The sequence below is a fragment of the Mauremys mutica genome, chromosome 8 (genome assembly GCF_020497125.1).
Source record: "Mauremys mutica isolate MM-2020 ecotype Southern chromosome 8, ASM2049712v1, whole genome shotgun sequence".
NCBI lineage: Eukaryota > Metazoa > Chordata > Testudines > Geoemydidae > Mauremys > Mauremys mutica.
In genome coordinates this window covers 63,495,764-63,512,944 of record NC_059079.1, presented here as the reverse complement: position 1 = coordinate 63,512,944, position 17,181 = coordinate 63,495,764, and the positions used below count along the sequence as shown (strand labels likewise).

The following is a 17,181-nucleotide window of genomic DNA, read 5'->3' as shown; positions in this document are numbered from 1 at the left end:
CTCACTATAGTCAAACAAAACAAGCACAACCATGAAAACAGAAAAGCTGTAAGGAATCAGTTCACCCACATTCTAAGATTAATTGAGTGTGAATTTTTATTTTCTCTTGAAATCCTGGAATTATGCATTAATCTGAATTAAAATCTATGGTGTTGGTTTGGGTCTGGGAGAGGAAGGCATATGGGTGTGTATTTGTGAGTTTTGGCATCATGGATATACTTTTTCCTGGGGAATTTTTCACTTTCTTACTAGGAGATATCCTCTTAGCTACGTCACTGGAATTTCTAGGAAGTAAGAGCTGATAGAATAAAAAGGCTGTGAGCTGAAGGCAAAGAGCACACTGTGACTGGCAGCTCTCCACTGCGTCTTAGCATAAGAACCACCACAGTGACTTAGCAAAGGAAAACAGTCGCTGAAGACACATCTTTACTAGGCTGCTACATAGCACCAGACATCACAGCCACAATCTGTAAGTATAATAGGCTTTCAAGTAATTTTGTTATATTTCATATCCATGCTTGGCAGAATTCAATTTTTATTTTTGTATAATTTTGATGAATAAAAAGTTTAGTTTATTTTTAAGCATTTTTAAGATTTTTGTATTGATTTAAATTTTCACACTTGTGCAAAATTATGTCTTTTAAGCATTTTTTTTCAATTTTTATCAATTTAAATTTTCACAGCTGTGGGAAATTATGGGGTGTCATAAAGTGTGTGTGTGTGTCTGTGTGGGTCGGACAATAATTATTTCATGACAGTAGACACTGAGATTCAAAAAGTTAAAGCTTTATAACAGTTAAAACACAAACTGTCAATATCTTGTGTCACAATATATAAAATAAAGATCTTTAAATCAAACTCTAAGAAGTTCTCAAGCAGCACTTTTCTTACTTGAAATCAAGGTTTATCGACTTTGACTGATAAAAATCAAATCCTTCCAAAGGTATTCATATCTGAGCTGAGCTCATTGTCAGTGATCTTAGCTCAGAGCTGTCAGATTCAGTCAGATCTGAAGTAACGCTACACAAATGTCCTGTGCAAGTTACTTTAATTTCCAGTCTGCCTCACCATTAAGATCTGCTTTAGATAATACACTAGACCAGTGAAGAGACTTGCTGTTTAACCCCATAAAGTGATTTGTGAAATAGCATATAGGAAGGATGCTATAGACAATAACGTTGTATGATATTATTGTATTGCAATAAGTTAATGTCAGCGCTTAAACCATGCGCTGTAATCCTGCATGTTTGTTTTTTGCAGCCATTTCTTCAAAGAGCAAAGTGAAGAGAAGTTCCCCAGAAACATGATTGGCCTGTGGTTCCTCTCTGTTCTCACTTACGGTAAGTGAGTGCGTATCTGAGTGGAAAACAAGTTAGACTGGAAGTAACAGCACTGCTTTTTTCTCGCAGCTTCCTTCTAAAGTAAATGGGGGTGCAGTAGCTGGGTTAAGTTTTAGGGTACATTTGCCCAGAAAGCATTAGATGCCATGGCATGCTTCCTCTCTCAACTGCCAAAGCCAAAAGTGGCCCCTATGTGGGACTGTGCAGCATACCCACCCAGTGTGGGCAATGACTGCACACATCCTCGACAAGCTGGAGACCCTACATTTGATATTGACATGTCTGATTGGGAGACTATTGTAACTTTGTATAAAGCAAATGCAACCACTACCTACACAGGCTCAAATACCTGCACATATGCAATATCCACTGAGATCTAGATATAGTCTTCTTTAGAAAAAAGCAATCAGGTCTAGGTTGCTGTAGAAGTTATATCCAACACGTAGCATGCAGGTGGGATCCCTAATTCAAAAGTGTTTTTTCTGTTAGCTCTTGGAAGAGCATTTTGACACTGACATCTTGTGTGTTTGGGCTAAATTTCCATGCTGTTTTCACTCCTCTCTCTCTCTCTCCGTAACATTCTGGGATTTTTCTGTATTTTTAAATATCTCTGTGCTATATACTGCAGTTCTAGCTGCTGAAGCTCTTTTTCTGATCAGTTCTCTCAAAGAGATAGATTCTAATTCTTCCTGGAAATGTTCTTCATAAAGCAGAATAATATAAAGAGATAAAATGGCCTTTGATAAAAGAACAGGAAGCACAGATAAAAGAATACCAACTTCTCTGTATCTTCTCTTTCTAGGACTTATGGTGCTTGAGGAGGGCAATTGCTGGACATACCACTATTCAGAAAAAAACATGACCTATAAGCTTGCGGAGGAATGGTGTAGGAAACACTATACAAATATGGTTGCCATTCAGAATAAGGAGGAAATTGTCCATCTGAATGCATTTCTACCCTTCAATCCAAGTTATTACTGGATTGGAATCAGAAAGATTGATAATGAGTGGACCTGGGTTGGAACAAGAAAACAGCTGACTGAAGAGGCTAAAAACTGGGCTAAGGGTGAACCAAACAACAAAAAGAATGATGAGGACTGTGTTGAAATCTACATCAAAAGAGATAAGGATGCAGGCAAATGGAATGATGAAAGATGCAGCAAACAGAAGGTTGCCTTGTGCTACGCAGGTACAGAATGCAATCAATCCCAAAGAGCCTATTTGAGAATAAGAACATGGATGTTTATTAGCTAACCTATATGTATATACACATTAAACATTGTTACTACAGGCTTAACTTTAAGCATGTGAGTGGTCCACTGAGGGCTACTCGCTTGCTTAAAATGAATAATGCAGAACTTAGAGCCTTTAATAAATCATGTAAAAGTCTATTGTTCTTTTTGTGATTTAACTTTTGATATTAATTGAGTCATTTTCCAGCCACAGCAATACTTTTGTGAGTGGCTAGGTTCAATTGTCTTGGTTTCTGAAATGCTGTGATGCAAAACCAATGTAATTTCAAATGGCATAACCTTCACCCTCTGTTTCCTTTGCAAAGTATTTATTATCCAGAGTGTGTTTTCTCCTGGATAAGTAGAGCACTGCAATGGCTCTAAACAGATTAAATAGTAAAGAGGATAGATTGTTTTATAACCATGCTGAATTTCCTTCTAGCTTCCTGTAACCAGTCTTCCTGCAGTGGCCATGGTGAATGCCTGGAGACCATTAACAATCATACCTGCCTCTGTGATGCTGGATTCTATGGGCCTGAATGCCAGCATGGTAAGATTATATCTTAATGCCTTCCAAACAGGGACATGTGCATGTCAGCTAGTTTTCAGTAGGTCTGGCTAGTTTGATTATTTCATTTGCTGTTGAGAAAATGGTACTGACTGTAGGCCTGCTTGTGTCCCCTTGTAGTTGTGACTTGCGACCAACTAAAAGAACCCGATCAAGGGACGCTGGAGTGCAGCCATCCACTGCAGAACTACAGCTACAACTCATCCTGTGAGGTTCAGTGTGCAGAAGGCTATGAATCAACTGGGTTTGAACCAGTTTGGTGTACCTCTTCCGGAAGCTGGTCTGCACCCACTCCAGCATGTAGAGGTAAATTCTCAAGGAGCTGTAGGCCAGATCTCAACTGGCATAAATACTTATGGTGCTGTTGACTTCAATACAGCTTTGCCCCTTTACAGCAATGGAGGCTTTGGCCCACTATTTTAAAATTAAATTCTTAAAGGGAATTGGGTTTCAGGTTGACAGATCTGGAGCCTACAGGCCTCTCTTTGTCCCAGAAGAAGTACAGTTCAGGGAGGGGCATTGCCTTCACCCTGCCCTAGATAGCTCTACACTGTCTCTGCCCCTGTCACTTAGCCTGCAGGGAGATAGCTTTGCTCTCTAACACCCAGCTCCCGCCAATGTATATTCTGTTACCACGCAGAAGAAACGTTTTTCTCTTAGTTTGCTCCAAACTAAGCTCCCTGCTATTCCATGTGATTTACAGTTGTGCAGTGTGATGGCTTAAAGGCTCCAGCTCATGGCTCCGTGACGTGTTCTCCTGCCTCTGGGAACTTTCTGTGGAATTCAACCTGTGAGTTTGCCTGTGAAGAAGGGTTTGTGTTGAAGGGATCAGACAGGCTGCAGTGCGGCGCTTCTGGAGCGTGGAACGGACAGCAGCCGGAATGCGAAGGTACCTAAGATTAAGCAATTCCTATCAAGTGAGGTCTGATGCACATCTGTCAGTACCAGAAATGGGGCATAGTTTAGAACCTTTTTTAGAGACACTTTATACATCTTACAAGAATATATTTGTATTTTGGATATATGTTATGAAATACTGAGACATCCCGAAATCCCTCATCCAGTCCCCTGAGACACCCAGGTCCCACTGCTCCTAGTCACTTTCTTAGCCTGCAGGGAGATAGTTTCACTCTCTAATGCCAAGCTCCCGCCAATGTATATTCTGTTACCACGCAGAAGAAAAGTTTTTCCCTTAGTTTGCTCCATACTAAGCTCCCTGCTATTCCATGTGATTTGCAGTTGTGCAGTGTGATGGCTTAAAGGCTCCAGCTCATGGCTCCGTGACGTGCTCTCCGGCCTCTGGGAACTTTCTGTGGAATTCAACCTGTGAGTTTGCCTGTGAAGAAGGGTTTGTGTTGAAGGGATCAGACAGGCTGCAGTGCGGCGCTTCTGGAGAGTGGAACGGACAGCAGCCAGAATGCAAAGGTACCTTTCTTTATCACTGCCTTTCCCAGAACACAGGGCTCTCACTGCTCGTGTAGAGTGCTCCTGAGGTGTCCAAACTAACTGCTGATGTGTTCTCTGTGTATCTCAAAGTACTTTCCAAAGGAAGTCAGTATCATTGTCCCCATTTTACGGATGTGGAAAATGAGGCACAGACAGGGGAAGTGATGCTTGTGAGCAGCAGACTTCCAAGATGCATAATTGCATACCGCGAATGTTGTATGTTTAAGATTAAGCAATTCCTGTCAAGTGCTTTGATTGCAGAAGCTTTGCAAAGCCAATCATCTAGATACAGGGATAATATAAGCTCTTGATTTTCACGTAGCACCATTTTTCAGAAAGGCTGAACTCTAAGGTGCTTGAGAGAAAGATCACTGAAAGATCATTTGTTTCAGATCTGAAATGCAGATTGATTTGGAGTGGGGTCTGATGCACATCTGTCGGTACCAGAAATGGGGCATAGTTTAGAACCTTTTTTAGAGATATTTTATACATCTTACAAGAATATATTTGTATTTTGGTTACATGTTATGAAATACAGAGATATCCCAAAATCCCGTGTCCAGTCCCCTGAGACACTCACATCCCACTGCTCCTAGTCATTTTCTTAGCCTGCAGGGAGATAGCTTCACTCTCTAACACCCAGCTCCCACCAATGTATATTCTGTTACCATGCAGAAGAAACGTTTTTCCCTTAGTTTGCTCCAAACTAAGCTCCCTGCTATTCCATGTGATTTGCAGTTGTGCAGTGTGATGGCTTAAAGGCTCCTGCTCATGGCTCCGTGACGTGTTCTCCTGCCTCTGGGAACTTTCTGTGGAATTCAACCTGTGAGTTTGCCTGTGAAGAAGGGTTTGTGTTGAAGGGATCAGACAGGCTGCAGTGCGGCGCTTCTGGAGAGTGGAACGGACAGCAGCCGGAATGCGAAGGTACCTTTCTTTATCACTGCCCTTCCCAGAACACAGGGCTCTCACTGCTCGTGTAGAGTGATCCTGAGGTGTCCAAACTAACCGCTGATGTGCTCTCTGTGTGTCTCAAAGTGCTTTCCAAAGGAAGTCAGTATCATTGTCCCCATTTTACAGATGTGGAAAATGAGGCACAGACAGGGGAAGTGATGCTTGTGAGCAGCAGACTTCCAAGATGCATAATTGCATACCGCGAATGTTGTATGTTTAAGATTAAGCAATTCCTGTCAAGTGCTTTGATTGCAGAAGCTTTGCAAAGCCAATCAGCTAGATACAGGGATAATATAAGCTCTTGATTTTCACGTAGCACCATTTTTCAGAAAGGCTGAACTCTAAGGTGCTTGAGAGAAAGATCACTGAAAGATCATTTGTTTCAGATCTGAAATGCAGATTGATTTGGAGTGGGGTCTGATGCACATCTGTCGGTACCAGAAATGGGGCATAGTTTAGAACCTTTTTTAGAGATATTTTATACATCTTACAAGAATATATTTGTATTTTGGTTACATGTTATGAAATACAGAGATATCCCAAAATCCCGTGTCCAGTCCCCTGAGACACTCACATCCCACTGCTCCTAGTCATTTTCTTAGCCTGCAGGGAGATAGCTTCACTCTCTAACACCCAGCTCCCACCAATGTATATTCTGTTACCATGCAGAAGAAACGTTTTTCCCTTAGTTTGCTCCAAACTAAGCTCCCTGCTATTCCATGTGATTTGCAGTTGTGCAGTGTGATGGCTTAAAGGCTCCTGCTCATGGCTCCGTGACGTGTTCTCCTGCCTCTGGGAACTTTCTGTGGAATTCAACCTGTGAGTTTGCCTGTGAAGAAGGGTTTGTGTTGAAGGGATCAGACAGGCTGCAGTGCGGCGCTTCTGGAGAGTGGAACGGACAGCAGCCGGAATGCGAAGGTACCTTTCTTTATCACTGCCCTTCCCAGAACACAGGGCTCTCACTGCTCATGTAGAGTGATCCTGAGGTGTCCAAACTAACCGCTGATGTGCTCTCTGTGTGTCTCAAAGTGCTTTCCAAAGGAAGTCAGTATCATTGTCCCCATTTTACAGATGTGGAAAATGAGGCACAGATAGGGGAAGTGATGCTTGTGAGCAGCAGACTTCCAAGATGCATAATTGCATACTGCGAATGTTGTGTGTTTAAGATTAAGCAATTCCTATCAAGTGCTTTGATTGGAGAAGCTTTGCAAAGCCAATCAGCTAGATACAGGGATAATATAAGCTCTTGATTTTCACATAGCACCTTTTTTCAGAAAGGCTGAACTCTAAGGTGCTTGAGAGAAAGATCACTGAAAGATCATTTGTTTCAGATCTGAAATGCAGATTGATTTGGAGTGGGGTCTGATGCACATCTGTCAGTACCAGAAATGGGGCATAGTTTAGAACCTTTTTTAGAGACACTTTATACATCTTACAAGAATATATTTGTATTTTGGTTACATGTTATGAAATACAGAGATATCCCAAAATCCTGTGTCCAGTCCCCTGAGACACTAAGATCCCACTGCTCCTTGTCATTTTCTTAGCCTGCAGGGAGATAGCTTCACTCTCTAACACCCAGCTCCCGCCAATGTATATTCCGTTACCATGCAGAAGAAACGTTTTTCCCTTAGTTTGCTCCATACTAAGCTCCCTGCTATTCCATGTGATTTACAGTTGTGCAGTGTGATGGCTTAAAGGCTCCAGCTCATGGCTCCGTGACGTGTTCTCCTGCCTCTGGGAACTTTCTGTGGAATTCAACCTGTGAGTTTGCCTGTGAAGAAGGGTTTGTGTTGAAGGGATCAGACAGGCTGCAGTGCGGCGCTTCTGGAGAGTGGAACGGACAGCAGCCGGAATGCAAAGGTACCTTTCTTTATCACTGCCCTTCCCAGAACACAGGGCTCTCACTGCTCGTGTAGAGTGCTCCTGTGACCTCCAACTAACCGCTGATGTGCTCTCTGTGTTTCTCAGCTGTGATGTGTGAAGCAGTGAACAGGCCTGAAAACGGCTTTGTGGAATGTACCACCCGTTATCCAGAATTCACGTACAACTCGGCCTGTGAGTTCCATTGTGAGGAGGGCTACAGATTAAGTGGATCACCCACCATTCAGTGCACAGCTCAGGGAGAATGGTCAGAGCCCTTCCCAAAGTGTGAAGGTAGGTCTTTGTCCTTTCAAAATAATCAAGTGAGGCTGAGGAGCCTAGGTATCTGTTACAAACATGACACTTCAAACCCTGTGTATCGAAGAGTAAGGCCAGTTCGTGAGCTGGTGCAAATTGGTGTAGCATCATTGAAATCAACAGAACTACACCAGTTTGCATGAGCTGAGGATCTGATCTAAAGTGATTCCCATTGAAGTCTTAAAGTGCTGAACATTTGAAAAAGCAAGTTAGCTTGATACAGTAGTACTACCAGCTCTTTACTTTGCTGAAGTCTAATATATTTTAGCAAAAACTCACTGCAAGGTCATTTATCCCAGAAACGAAATGCAGATGGTGTAATATGGTGCACATTTACTAGCCCCAATAGTGTGACCCAGTTTTGGACATTTCTTAGAGTCTTCGTTAACCATTTGTATGTGTTTTTGTATTTCAGTTGCACAGTGTGAAACCCTGATACTCCCTGAGAAGGGCTCCATGAATTGTTCACACCCTCTTGGGGATTTTGCATACAGCACAGTTTGCGAGTTTAACTGTACAGGGGGATGGTTGCTAAAAGGCTCTAACATACTTCAGTGTGGCGCTGCAGGGAACTGGACTGCAAGTCAGCCGACATGCGAAGGTATTTTATGTGTGTTTTTACTTGTGACTAGGTGCTGAAGAGGCCTGGCCTTGTTATTGGATGAGAATCTAGGGAAGGATGGGATGCAATGACTTTTGTCATTTCTAGCGCTGGTCAGATACATATTTTTTCCACTGAAAATGTTTGACTTTTGTTAAAAATCCCCCAAACTCAGAAACTGATATTTTTGGTTTTCAGCTGAAATTTTTCCTGTCTCTGAGTTTTTGGCTTTCCATCAAAAAATTGAAAATTTTCAAGGAAAGCAAACAATTTCTGTGAAAATTTTAATGGAGGCAAAAACCCAATTAAAAAAAAAAGCACTTAGACTGAATTATTTTTGCCAGCTCTAAATACCTCTTAACTTAAATATTTTCAGACTAGAACCAAATAGCTCACTTCTATAAGTGGTTGCAAATTATGAGCAGGATTTTAAAAAATGTTCTACCTTGGCTTAACTCTGCTCTTATCCAAGTCAACGGGAGTTGTATCACTGGTTGGAATAGAAGCAACAATGGGCCACACTGAACACTTTCAAAAATACCACCTATCGTCCCTAAGATACCTTTCCTCACATTGTGTTGTACGTTACTCCTTGAGTAAATTCGTTGATTTCAGTGGGACTGCTCAAGGAGTCAGACATTACTCAGTGGGAGTAAAGATATCAAAATCTGACCCTAAAGATCCATTCAAAGTAACGAGGAACTCTGCAGAATTGCATCCTCGCTAACCTGCCACCAGTTAGACGGGACTATTTTCAGAATAAAGCTTTCAGCCATTGTTTGGCATATGCAGAGGCTTTCCCTGCCCAGTCCTACATACAGCAGGTGCCACCACTCAGTGTGAGAAACCAAGGAAATAAGCAGCTGTTCTGCTGCTTGCAATAGGACTGAATGGAAACAGAACAAGCAGAAAGCACTTCAGAGACCGTGCATTCCTCCTGATCTCATAGGATCTTCTTTGCCTTCTTAGCTCCCCAAGTGCCTGAAGAACTGCTCAGTTACGTCTCAGTTGGAATAGCAGCCACCGGAGCCTCACTCCTGTCGACAGCATCATTCCTCATTTGGCTTGTAAAGCGCCTTCGAAGGAAAGGTGAGATACTGTCCAAGGTTCATCTCTTTATTTGCACCCTCTGTAGAACTGGTTGGAAATTTTTCAGAAAAAAAAAGTGGAAACTTCAGTGAGAAAATTCCCATCTTTGTTGAAATTTTTCAAATTTCCCTCGAAATATTCCATTTTTAGGTTTTTGACAAAAATCTCCCCAAATTCAACAAAAAATGAAGAATTTTCATGTTCTTTGAACATTGTTGCAGAAAATAAAATACATTTTTCGACCAGCTTTAATCATTAGCAGTTATTGCCAGGAGAACTGACCAGGGATCAGCCAGGAGGACATCAACCAGAAATAACACTGGTGCCTCCAACCGCTATTGCTCAGTATGCCAGATAGGGCATTTGCAGTGTTGTTGTAGCTGTGTTGGTTCCAATATATTAGAGAGACAAGGTGGGTGAAATAATGTCTTTTATTGGACTGCCTTGTTTCTAGAGATATGAATAATGACTGTTATAGAAACAGATATGTATAGAACCAATTATGACTGCAGAGCTGAATAATTCAGAGCAAATAATTTATTTGTCAAATGGAGCCTCTCTTTCTTCTCACAAGTAGTGCATAAGCAGTTTATGCCATTTTTGATTGATCTGCACTTTAAAAATTATTCGCTGAATACTTTTCTGCTCTGTAGTTTGCTCACAGTTTGTTACAAGCATTTGATAGTCAAAACATGAGCAATTCTGATTAGTTTTAATTGGACAAATCAGTCACATGCTATCTTTCATTTCCCTGATTATATGAGACATAAAATCAGGTTTCCAATTAAACAACTTACATTTACAAGATGAGAATTGCTTCCCAGGAATATTCCCTAATAGTCACTTAAGATGCATTATTTCTGTTAATTTTCCTGACAATCAACGTGTTTGTTAGAATATGAATGGAACATGAACAGAAGAGAGATACAAAGGCACCCTAAGAGAATACACTGTGTTAGGCAAATATATGTGGAGCGTTCATTGAGATACCTGTTTAGTTCTACTAGTAAGTTCTGATTTCTCACAGGGAGCAGAGGGGTTGGTCCTAGAGACCCAGATGTAACAAGTTGCTCTGCTCATAGGTTTATAACAGTTTGGGGAACAGCTTCCAGGTCTAAGGCCAGTAGAGGTTGGAAGGGTTATGGAAAAGAGGAGAAGAATAGCTCGTCTCGGCCTATAACAGATTTCTGTTGTTAAATCAGTGGGGTAATTCTCCAACAAAACAATGAAATAAATAGCTTGCAAGATGGAGATGGTCATAGAATATCAGGGCTGGAAAGGACCTCAGGAAGTCATCTAGTCCAACCCCCAAAGCAGGACTAATCCCTGCCATCTCCAGAATGCTAATGATATTATTTTTTTCTCTTGCAGCAAAGAAATTTACTCCTGCCAGGTACGTTGTATTTAAAAAACCACATGAGAAGCATTGCAATCATTCTTTGCTAACATCACACTGATGTACAGAACAGTTGTATATAAATTCTTCTCTATATCTTACAGCAGCTGCCAGAGTCTCAATTCAGAGTGTACCTTCCAAAGCACTGCTCATCTAATCTAACGCCAAGTGACTCTGGTAAGATACGTTTACATTCATCATTTAGTTTCCTTTTTAAAACACAAACAAACACAGAACGCATTGCTCTTTAGAATGACCTTTAACTGCTGTGTATTTCCAGCAATAAGATTAACCCCTTACTTACCGTGGTACACCTAGCATACGTGTCGTGGTGATGAGGCCATAAAAGTACCCAGAGATTGACAGATTAATCGATTGAGCGATGGCCATTCCTACGACTAAAGGATAATTGTGTTAGGTTCTGTGCCCAGCCTTAGGACATAGTAGAAACTCCTTTACATTGTGGCTATGGGCCAGATGCAAAAGAGCTTTGGAATAAGGGAATACAAACCTGTGTCTGTGCCTGTGCCTGTTTTAAAAGGAAATCTGTTATCTCTGCAGGAATTGAAGCTATCTTCACTGATGCCTCAGAGCTGCTCAGGAAATGGAGCTATGCAGTCCTCAGCAAGCGGCCAGGTGTTGATACATCTTGCTGACAAGATGATTAGCCTTGGGTCTTGCTACTAAATACTGAGCTCAGTCATCTGGTTCTGCCACTGAAGAGAAGCAAGCTGTGGGTAAAACCTTAGCTGTTTACCAAGAGACTACATGGGTCCCACCAACGTACAGCTACAGTGATTGGGAGATCTCTATTCATTCTCTGGATGGGGAAAAAATAAGCTGCTGTCTATGGGAGAGGTTGGACTCCTCTAGGGTCAGTCTGTAGGTACCAGGGTGGAGTGAACACTTTGCAATATACATGGCTGGAGATCTCTCCCATGGAAACACATGGGTCACAATTTTTAAAGCAAAATAGTTAGAATGGGAAATATCTGTGGAATTTCCTTACAAACCATTGATTTGGTTCACTGGTAATTGTTGAAGTAAATGTACTGTAACAATATGTCACAGTTAATCAATCTGCTTGTAACACTATGGTCAGGGTGTTTTGCTGCAGTTCCCAGTGAGTTTTTATATTGTAACTTTAAACCTTTGCTAATGGGAGCACTATCAGAGTTAGTAATTATGCCAGGCACCCTGGTTCGTGAATGCTGCAAGTAGACCTGAAACAATTTCATCCCCATGGGATTAAGTATTGTAATCTATATAAATATATATTTAGTTTCTTGTGCACTTTCTTCTGCATGTAATTCTATACTGTTTGTAAATTGTAGAACTGCTGTAGGATATCTGCCCTAGAGTTCAGAATCAGAGATGTTCTGCAAAAAGTATGTGACATCTACTCTGTTCAGATAAAATAGCCTGTTGTATAATGCAAAAGGTAGTGACTACAGACCTTCTGTGTACTTATTCCTTCAAATTTATCTGTCATTTAGGGACAGACATGATTAAAGGTCTGTATGTGCATTCATGTGTGTCTGAACATAACATAACACTAGATAGAAGTAAAATGTCATGTTTAGACCTTTGGGGTCTAATCCTACTCTCATTAACACTGATGGCAAAACTCCCGTTAATTTCAATGATTCAGGAAAAGGCCCTTCATAACTTACAAGTTGTTCTTTGTGACACCTTCATGAATATTGCGTTTGATAACATTGCGTACACAATAGTCCAATGAAAAGACCTGAGGTCATATTTTAGTGGCTGATGTTTTTGTAAGAAGCAGTTATGTGCGACTGAATATTTGGGGGCAGAGCTTCACCTGATATAAATTGTCACAGCTCAATCAGAGGTACCCTTTTATGGTTTTCATGTCTGTATATTATTTAACTATAAACTGGCAGCATAAGAAGATGTTTATATATAATGAATATAATCTGCTTAGGTTTTATATTATCAGTATGGTTTTGAATAAGTTATGTATTTAATGTATTTATGATTACACAGAAGTGACTGCTTTCAATCTGATATGTGCCGTGCTCTATGTGAGGTTGATTAATAAAATGGTTTGAGATTACTGTTTACATTTTGGAAATGTGTATTATTAGTCTTTGTATAAGATATGTGGATGTTGCTTCAGTAAAAAGCTCCATTTAAAAAAAGAGTGACACAGATAAAAGGGCTTGGGGCTGTGGGAAGTTGGCTGGCTTACATTCTTTGTTTTCATTCTTTATATAAATAAAATGTCTGAGGTCAGAGAGTAGCCAGAAGATGGCGCTCAATGCCAACCACTGCAGGGCTGCCAAAACACCACGGTATAAACAGCCCAGAAAAGTATCCAAGGTGCTGAATTGCAAAGAGAACGGCTGGGGTACATGGTACATAAGACAGGTGCCTGCGGCAGCAATGAGCACTGGAAGAAAGAGAAACATTCTGTTGAACATGGGGCAGGTGGGAGATGAGAACAGAAGGAGAAGTAATCAGGCGATATGGGTATATATCAGCTACCAGAATCCAGAATAGACCTGCACATCACATGTGTGTCTAGCATCCTGCTCTGCTGGATTTTTAACCATCTACAAGGAAAATATGGGGATGGAAAGTCTGGTGAGTATGAGTGCTGTCCTGGCAGTCTATGCAATCACACTAGAGGAGGTCTACTTGTGCTAAGCAATAAGGAAATACAGTGCCAAGTTATGGAGTCTAGCCACATCACTGGGGTAAAGCTGCTCATTTATTGCCAATGTAGAGTTGCATGCGGAGTCACTGTCAACATCTCTCTCTCCTTCTCTCTCTCAAACACACACACACATGCACGCACGCACACATGCACAGCATTCCCTGACCTCCCACAAAATCCACAGATGTTCTGGCTCATTTGCACACAGTCTCATGCAGGCTGACAGTCCTGCCATCACAAACTCGACAGTTCATCACTTACTTTTTAATGAGGACCAGCAAGCATCCATTTCTGTGGTGAGTTATTTTTCATACCTCTCGCACATAGAAATGGATCTGAAATGGTGGCAACAAATGAAACAAATGAATGCAATAATGCTGAATGCAGTTTCAGGCTGCATACACAACGGCATCATGTTGTCTAGCAGGGAGGTAAGAGTTCCTCTCTGTGTTTATATGACATGGCCAGTCTTCTTACTGAAGCCCATCTACACTGGGAAATCATATGCTAAAACATGACCTTCAGGATTTGTTGTATTGAATACAGAGTGGAACATGATTTAGCCCTAAGTATAGACATGTACTGTCATGTTTAACATTGTGTCAGCTAGTCATAGTTGACCCTAGGGATAATTACAGATAACTGACATGATGTTAAACATGACTTAGTTTATACTGTGTATTTAACGTCATGTTGACTCCTCAAGGCTGTGCTCTAACAGAATGGATTTCCCTCCATGGTTCTAGTGTGACTGCGTCTCCTCCTATGGCTGTCCTGGGACTGCACCTGGTATGCTGCATTGATTTCCGGGCACCACATTACCAGAAGGATACTGATGAGTGTTCAGAGAACAGAACACAACTGATTGGGAGGCGGGAAGGATCGTTTTACGAGGAAGGTTTAAAAGGGCTAGCTATGCAGAGCTTGGCTAAGAGGTGCTCAAGAGAGACATGGTAACAGTCTACAGTTAATTCAAAATGTGATGGGGTGTGTGCCCTACACCGGCAAACAAAGGGTTAATGGATGTGCTAGGCCAATTAGCCCACCAGGTCACACCTGGGGAAGGGGTGTTAGTCAGGGCTGGCCTTACCATGAGGCGAACTGAGGCGGCCGCCTCAGGTGCCAGACTGGCCGGGGGGGGGGGAGGGGGGAGGGGGGAGGGCGGACACCACTAGGACCCAGAGTGTAGAAAATTGTATCTGCTGCTGGTGCATATGTATTAAGAACATAAGAATGACCATACTGGGTCAGACCAAAGGTCCATCCAGCCCAGTAGCCTGTCTACTGACAGTGACCAATGCCAGGTGCCCAGAGGGAGTGAACCTAACAGGTAACGATCAACTCAGGGCCGGCTCTAGCTTTTTGCTGTCCCAAGCAACAACAACAAAAAAAAAAAAGGGGGCGGGGGGGAAAGGCCAGACTGGCAAAGCAAAAAAAAAAAAAATTAAAAATCCCTGCGGCACAGCCGGAGCAGCCAAGCAGGGGAAAAAAAAAAACCCTGTGGGGTGGCCGGAGCCAGGGTGCAGGGGGACTGCCTGTGCTGCAGACGTGCCCTGGCTAGTGGAGGGGAAGGAGAGGGAGCGGGGAGGAGAGAGAGAAGGGGGGCGGCCAGGGCTTCAGCGGGGCTCTTGCCACACGGCCCTGACCGCTGCGCCACCTGCCGGACAGGCTCCGCACCACTCCGGTCTGCGGGGATGGAAGGACGTGGGCTGTCAGGCTTGCTGCAGACCTGGCACCGGCTGAGGCAGATGGAGCATGCAGCCCGCTCCCAGCAGGGCGCGCCCCTCCTTCATGCCGCTGCCCCCTACAGGGCGGCCGGATCGGCAAACCAAAAAAAAAAAAGTGGCTGTGCCGCCCTAGGATTGGGCGGAATGCCGCCCCGTAGAATCTGCCGCCTCAAGCACGAGCCCAGTATCCTGTCTTCTGACAGTGGCCAATGCCAGGTGCCCACAGGGAGTGAACCTAACAGGTAATGATCAAGTGATCGCTCTCCTGCCATCTATCTCCACCCTCTGACAAACAGAGGCTAGGGACACCATTCCTTACCCATCCTGGCTAATAGTCATTAATGGACTTAACCCCCATGAATGTATATAGTTCTCTTTTAAACCCTGTTATAGTCCCAGCCTTCACAACCTCCTCAGGCAAGGAGTTCCATGGGTTGACTGTGCGCTGTGTGAAGAACTTCCTTTTATTTGTTTTAAACCTGCTGCCCATTAATTTCATTTGATGGCCCCTAGTTCTTATAATATGGGAACAAGCAAATAACTTTTCCTTATTCACTTTCTCCACACCACTCATGATTTTATATAGCTCTATCATATCCCCCCTTAGTCTCCTCTTTTCCAAGCTGAAAAGTCCTAGCCTCTTTAATCTCTCCTCACATGGGACCCGTTCCAAACCCCTAATGATTTTAGTTGCCCTTTTCTGAACTTTTTCTAATGCCAGTATATCTTTTTTGAGATGAGGAGACCACATCTGTACGCAGTATTCAAGATGTGAGCATACCATGGATTTATATAAGGGCAATAAGATATTCTCTATCTTATTCTCTATCCCTTTTTGAATGATTCCTAACATCCGGTTTGCTTTTTTGACTGCCACTGCACACTGCGTGGATGTCTTCAGAGAACTATTCACGATGACGCCAAGATCTCTTTCCTGATTAGTTGTAGCTAAATTAGCCCCCATCATATTATATGTATAGTTGGGATTATTTTTTCCAATGTGCGTTACTTTACATTTATCCACATTAAATTTCATTTCCTATTTTGTTTCCCAATCACTTAGTTTTGTGAGATCTTTTTGAAGTTCTTCACAGTCTGCTTTGGTCTTAACTATCTTGAGCAGTTTATTATCATCTGCAAACTTTGCCACCTCACTGTTTACCCCTTTCTCCAGATCATTTATGAATAAATTGAATAGGATTGGTCCTCGGACTGACCCTTGGGGAACACCACTAGGGGAACACCTCTCTCCGGGCTGAACATTTATCATTTATTCCTACCCTTTGTTCCCTGACTTTTAAACTGAAACCATTGGGAGTGAGGCACCGAAATACTGTTGAGGATCAGGGCCTTAGTGAGACCTCAGGGCAGCAAATCCAAGCAGGGAGTTGGTTAGAACAAGCTGCCCTACACTGCACAGCATTGCAACCGCTTGTTACAAACCGATTAATGAGCTGAGAATGGCTGCTAATGTGTCCCCCTTTGACAAGACAGAGCCCGACAGCCTGAGCAGATGTCAAGTGTTAATCCTTCAGGTTCCCTGAGGGTAGGTGTAGATTAGCCCTAAACGCCCTGCTTGGAATCCTGTCCAATGCTGTTCAAGAGCTAACCCACCACAGTTCTCCACCCTGCCCTTTATCTCCACTGCCTGTATAACCTACTTCTGGGGAGGAGGGGAGTTCTCTCTGGCACTCATCCACTAACATCCAGTGGAGTTTTGCTGTTGACTCAGGCCTGGGCTACACTTGCGAGTTATAGTACAATAAAGGAGCCCCGGGCGCACTAGCTCACTACCCGTCCACACTGGCAAGGCATGTAAAGTGCTCTGACTCTGCAGCTCCAGCGCTGCTGGTAATCCACCTCGGCGAGTGGAATAACATTTGCTGCACGCCTGCTGGAGCGCCGCGGCGCCAGTGTGGACGCTGTGGTTCTATAGTGTGCTCTGATCAGCCTCCAGAAGGGTCCCA

The 17,181-nt window shown here is 42.8% G+C and overlaps 1 protein-coding gene across 1 annotated transcript; it reads left to right on the top strand.

Moving 5' to 3' along the window:
- The first annotated feature begins 348 nt into the window (after window positions 1–348).
- Window positions 349–12,830, top strand: LOC123375797 (E-selectin-like). The gene is made up of 16 exons (XM_045027069.1): window positions 349–469; window positions 1,261–1,340; window positions 2,143–2,529; window positions 3,015–3,122; window positions 3,261–3,446; window positions 3,844–4,029; window positions 4,380–4,565; window positions 5,325–5,510; window positions 6,270–6,455; window positions 7,215–7,400; window positions 7,509–7,694; window positions 8,134–8,319; window positions 9,289–9,408; window positions 10,780–10,801; window positions 10,909–10,981; window positions 11,366–12,830. The coding sequence occupies exons 2-15, from the start codon at window positions 1,304–1,306 to the stop codon at window positions 10,964–10,966; spliced, it is 2,220 nt and encodes a 739-aa protein (XP_044883004.1). The 5' UTR covers window positions 349–469; window positions 1,261–1,303; the 3' UTR covers window positions 10,967–10,981; window positions 11,366–12,830.
- The last annotated feature ends 4,351 nt before the right edge of the window (window positions 12,831–17,181 follow it).

What these genes read in the sequence shown, in the direction of transcription:
- LOC123375797 (XM_045027069.1), top strand. Translation starts at nt 1,304, where the DNA reads ATGATTGGCCTGTGGTTCCTCTCTGTTCTCACTTACG. An exon ending in ACAGCAGCCGGAATGCAAAG is followed by an intron (nt 7,401 to 7,508) that starts GTACCTTTCTTT and finishes TGTGTTTCTCAG; the next exon opens with CTGTGATGTGTGAAGCAGTG. An exon ending in AAGAAATTTACTCCTGCCAG is followed by an intron (nt 10,802 to 10,908) that starts GTACGTTGTATT and finishes TATATCTTACAG; the next exon opens with CAGCTGCCAGAGTCTCAATT.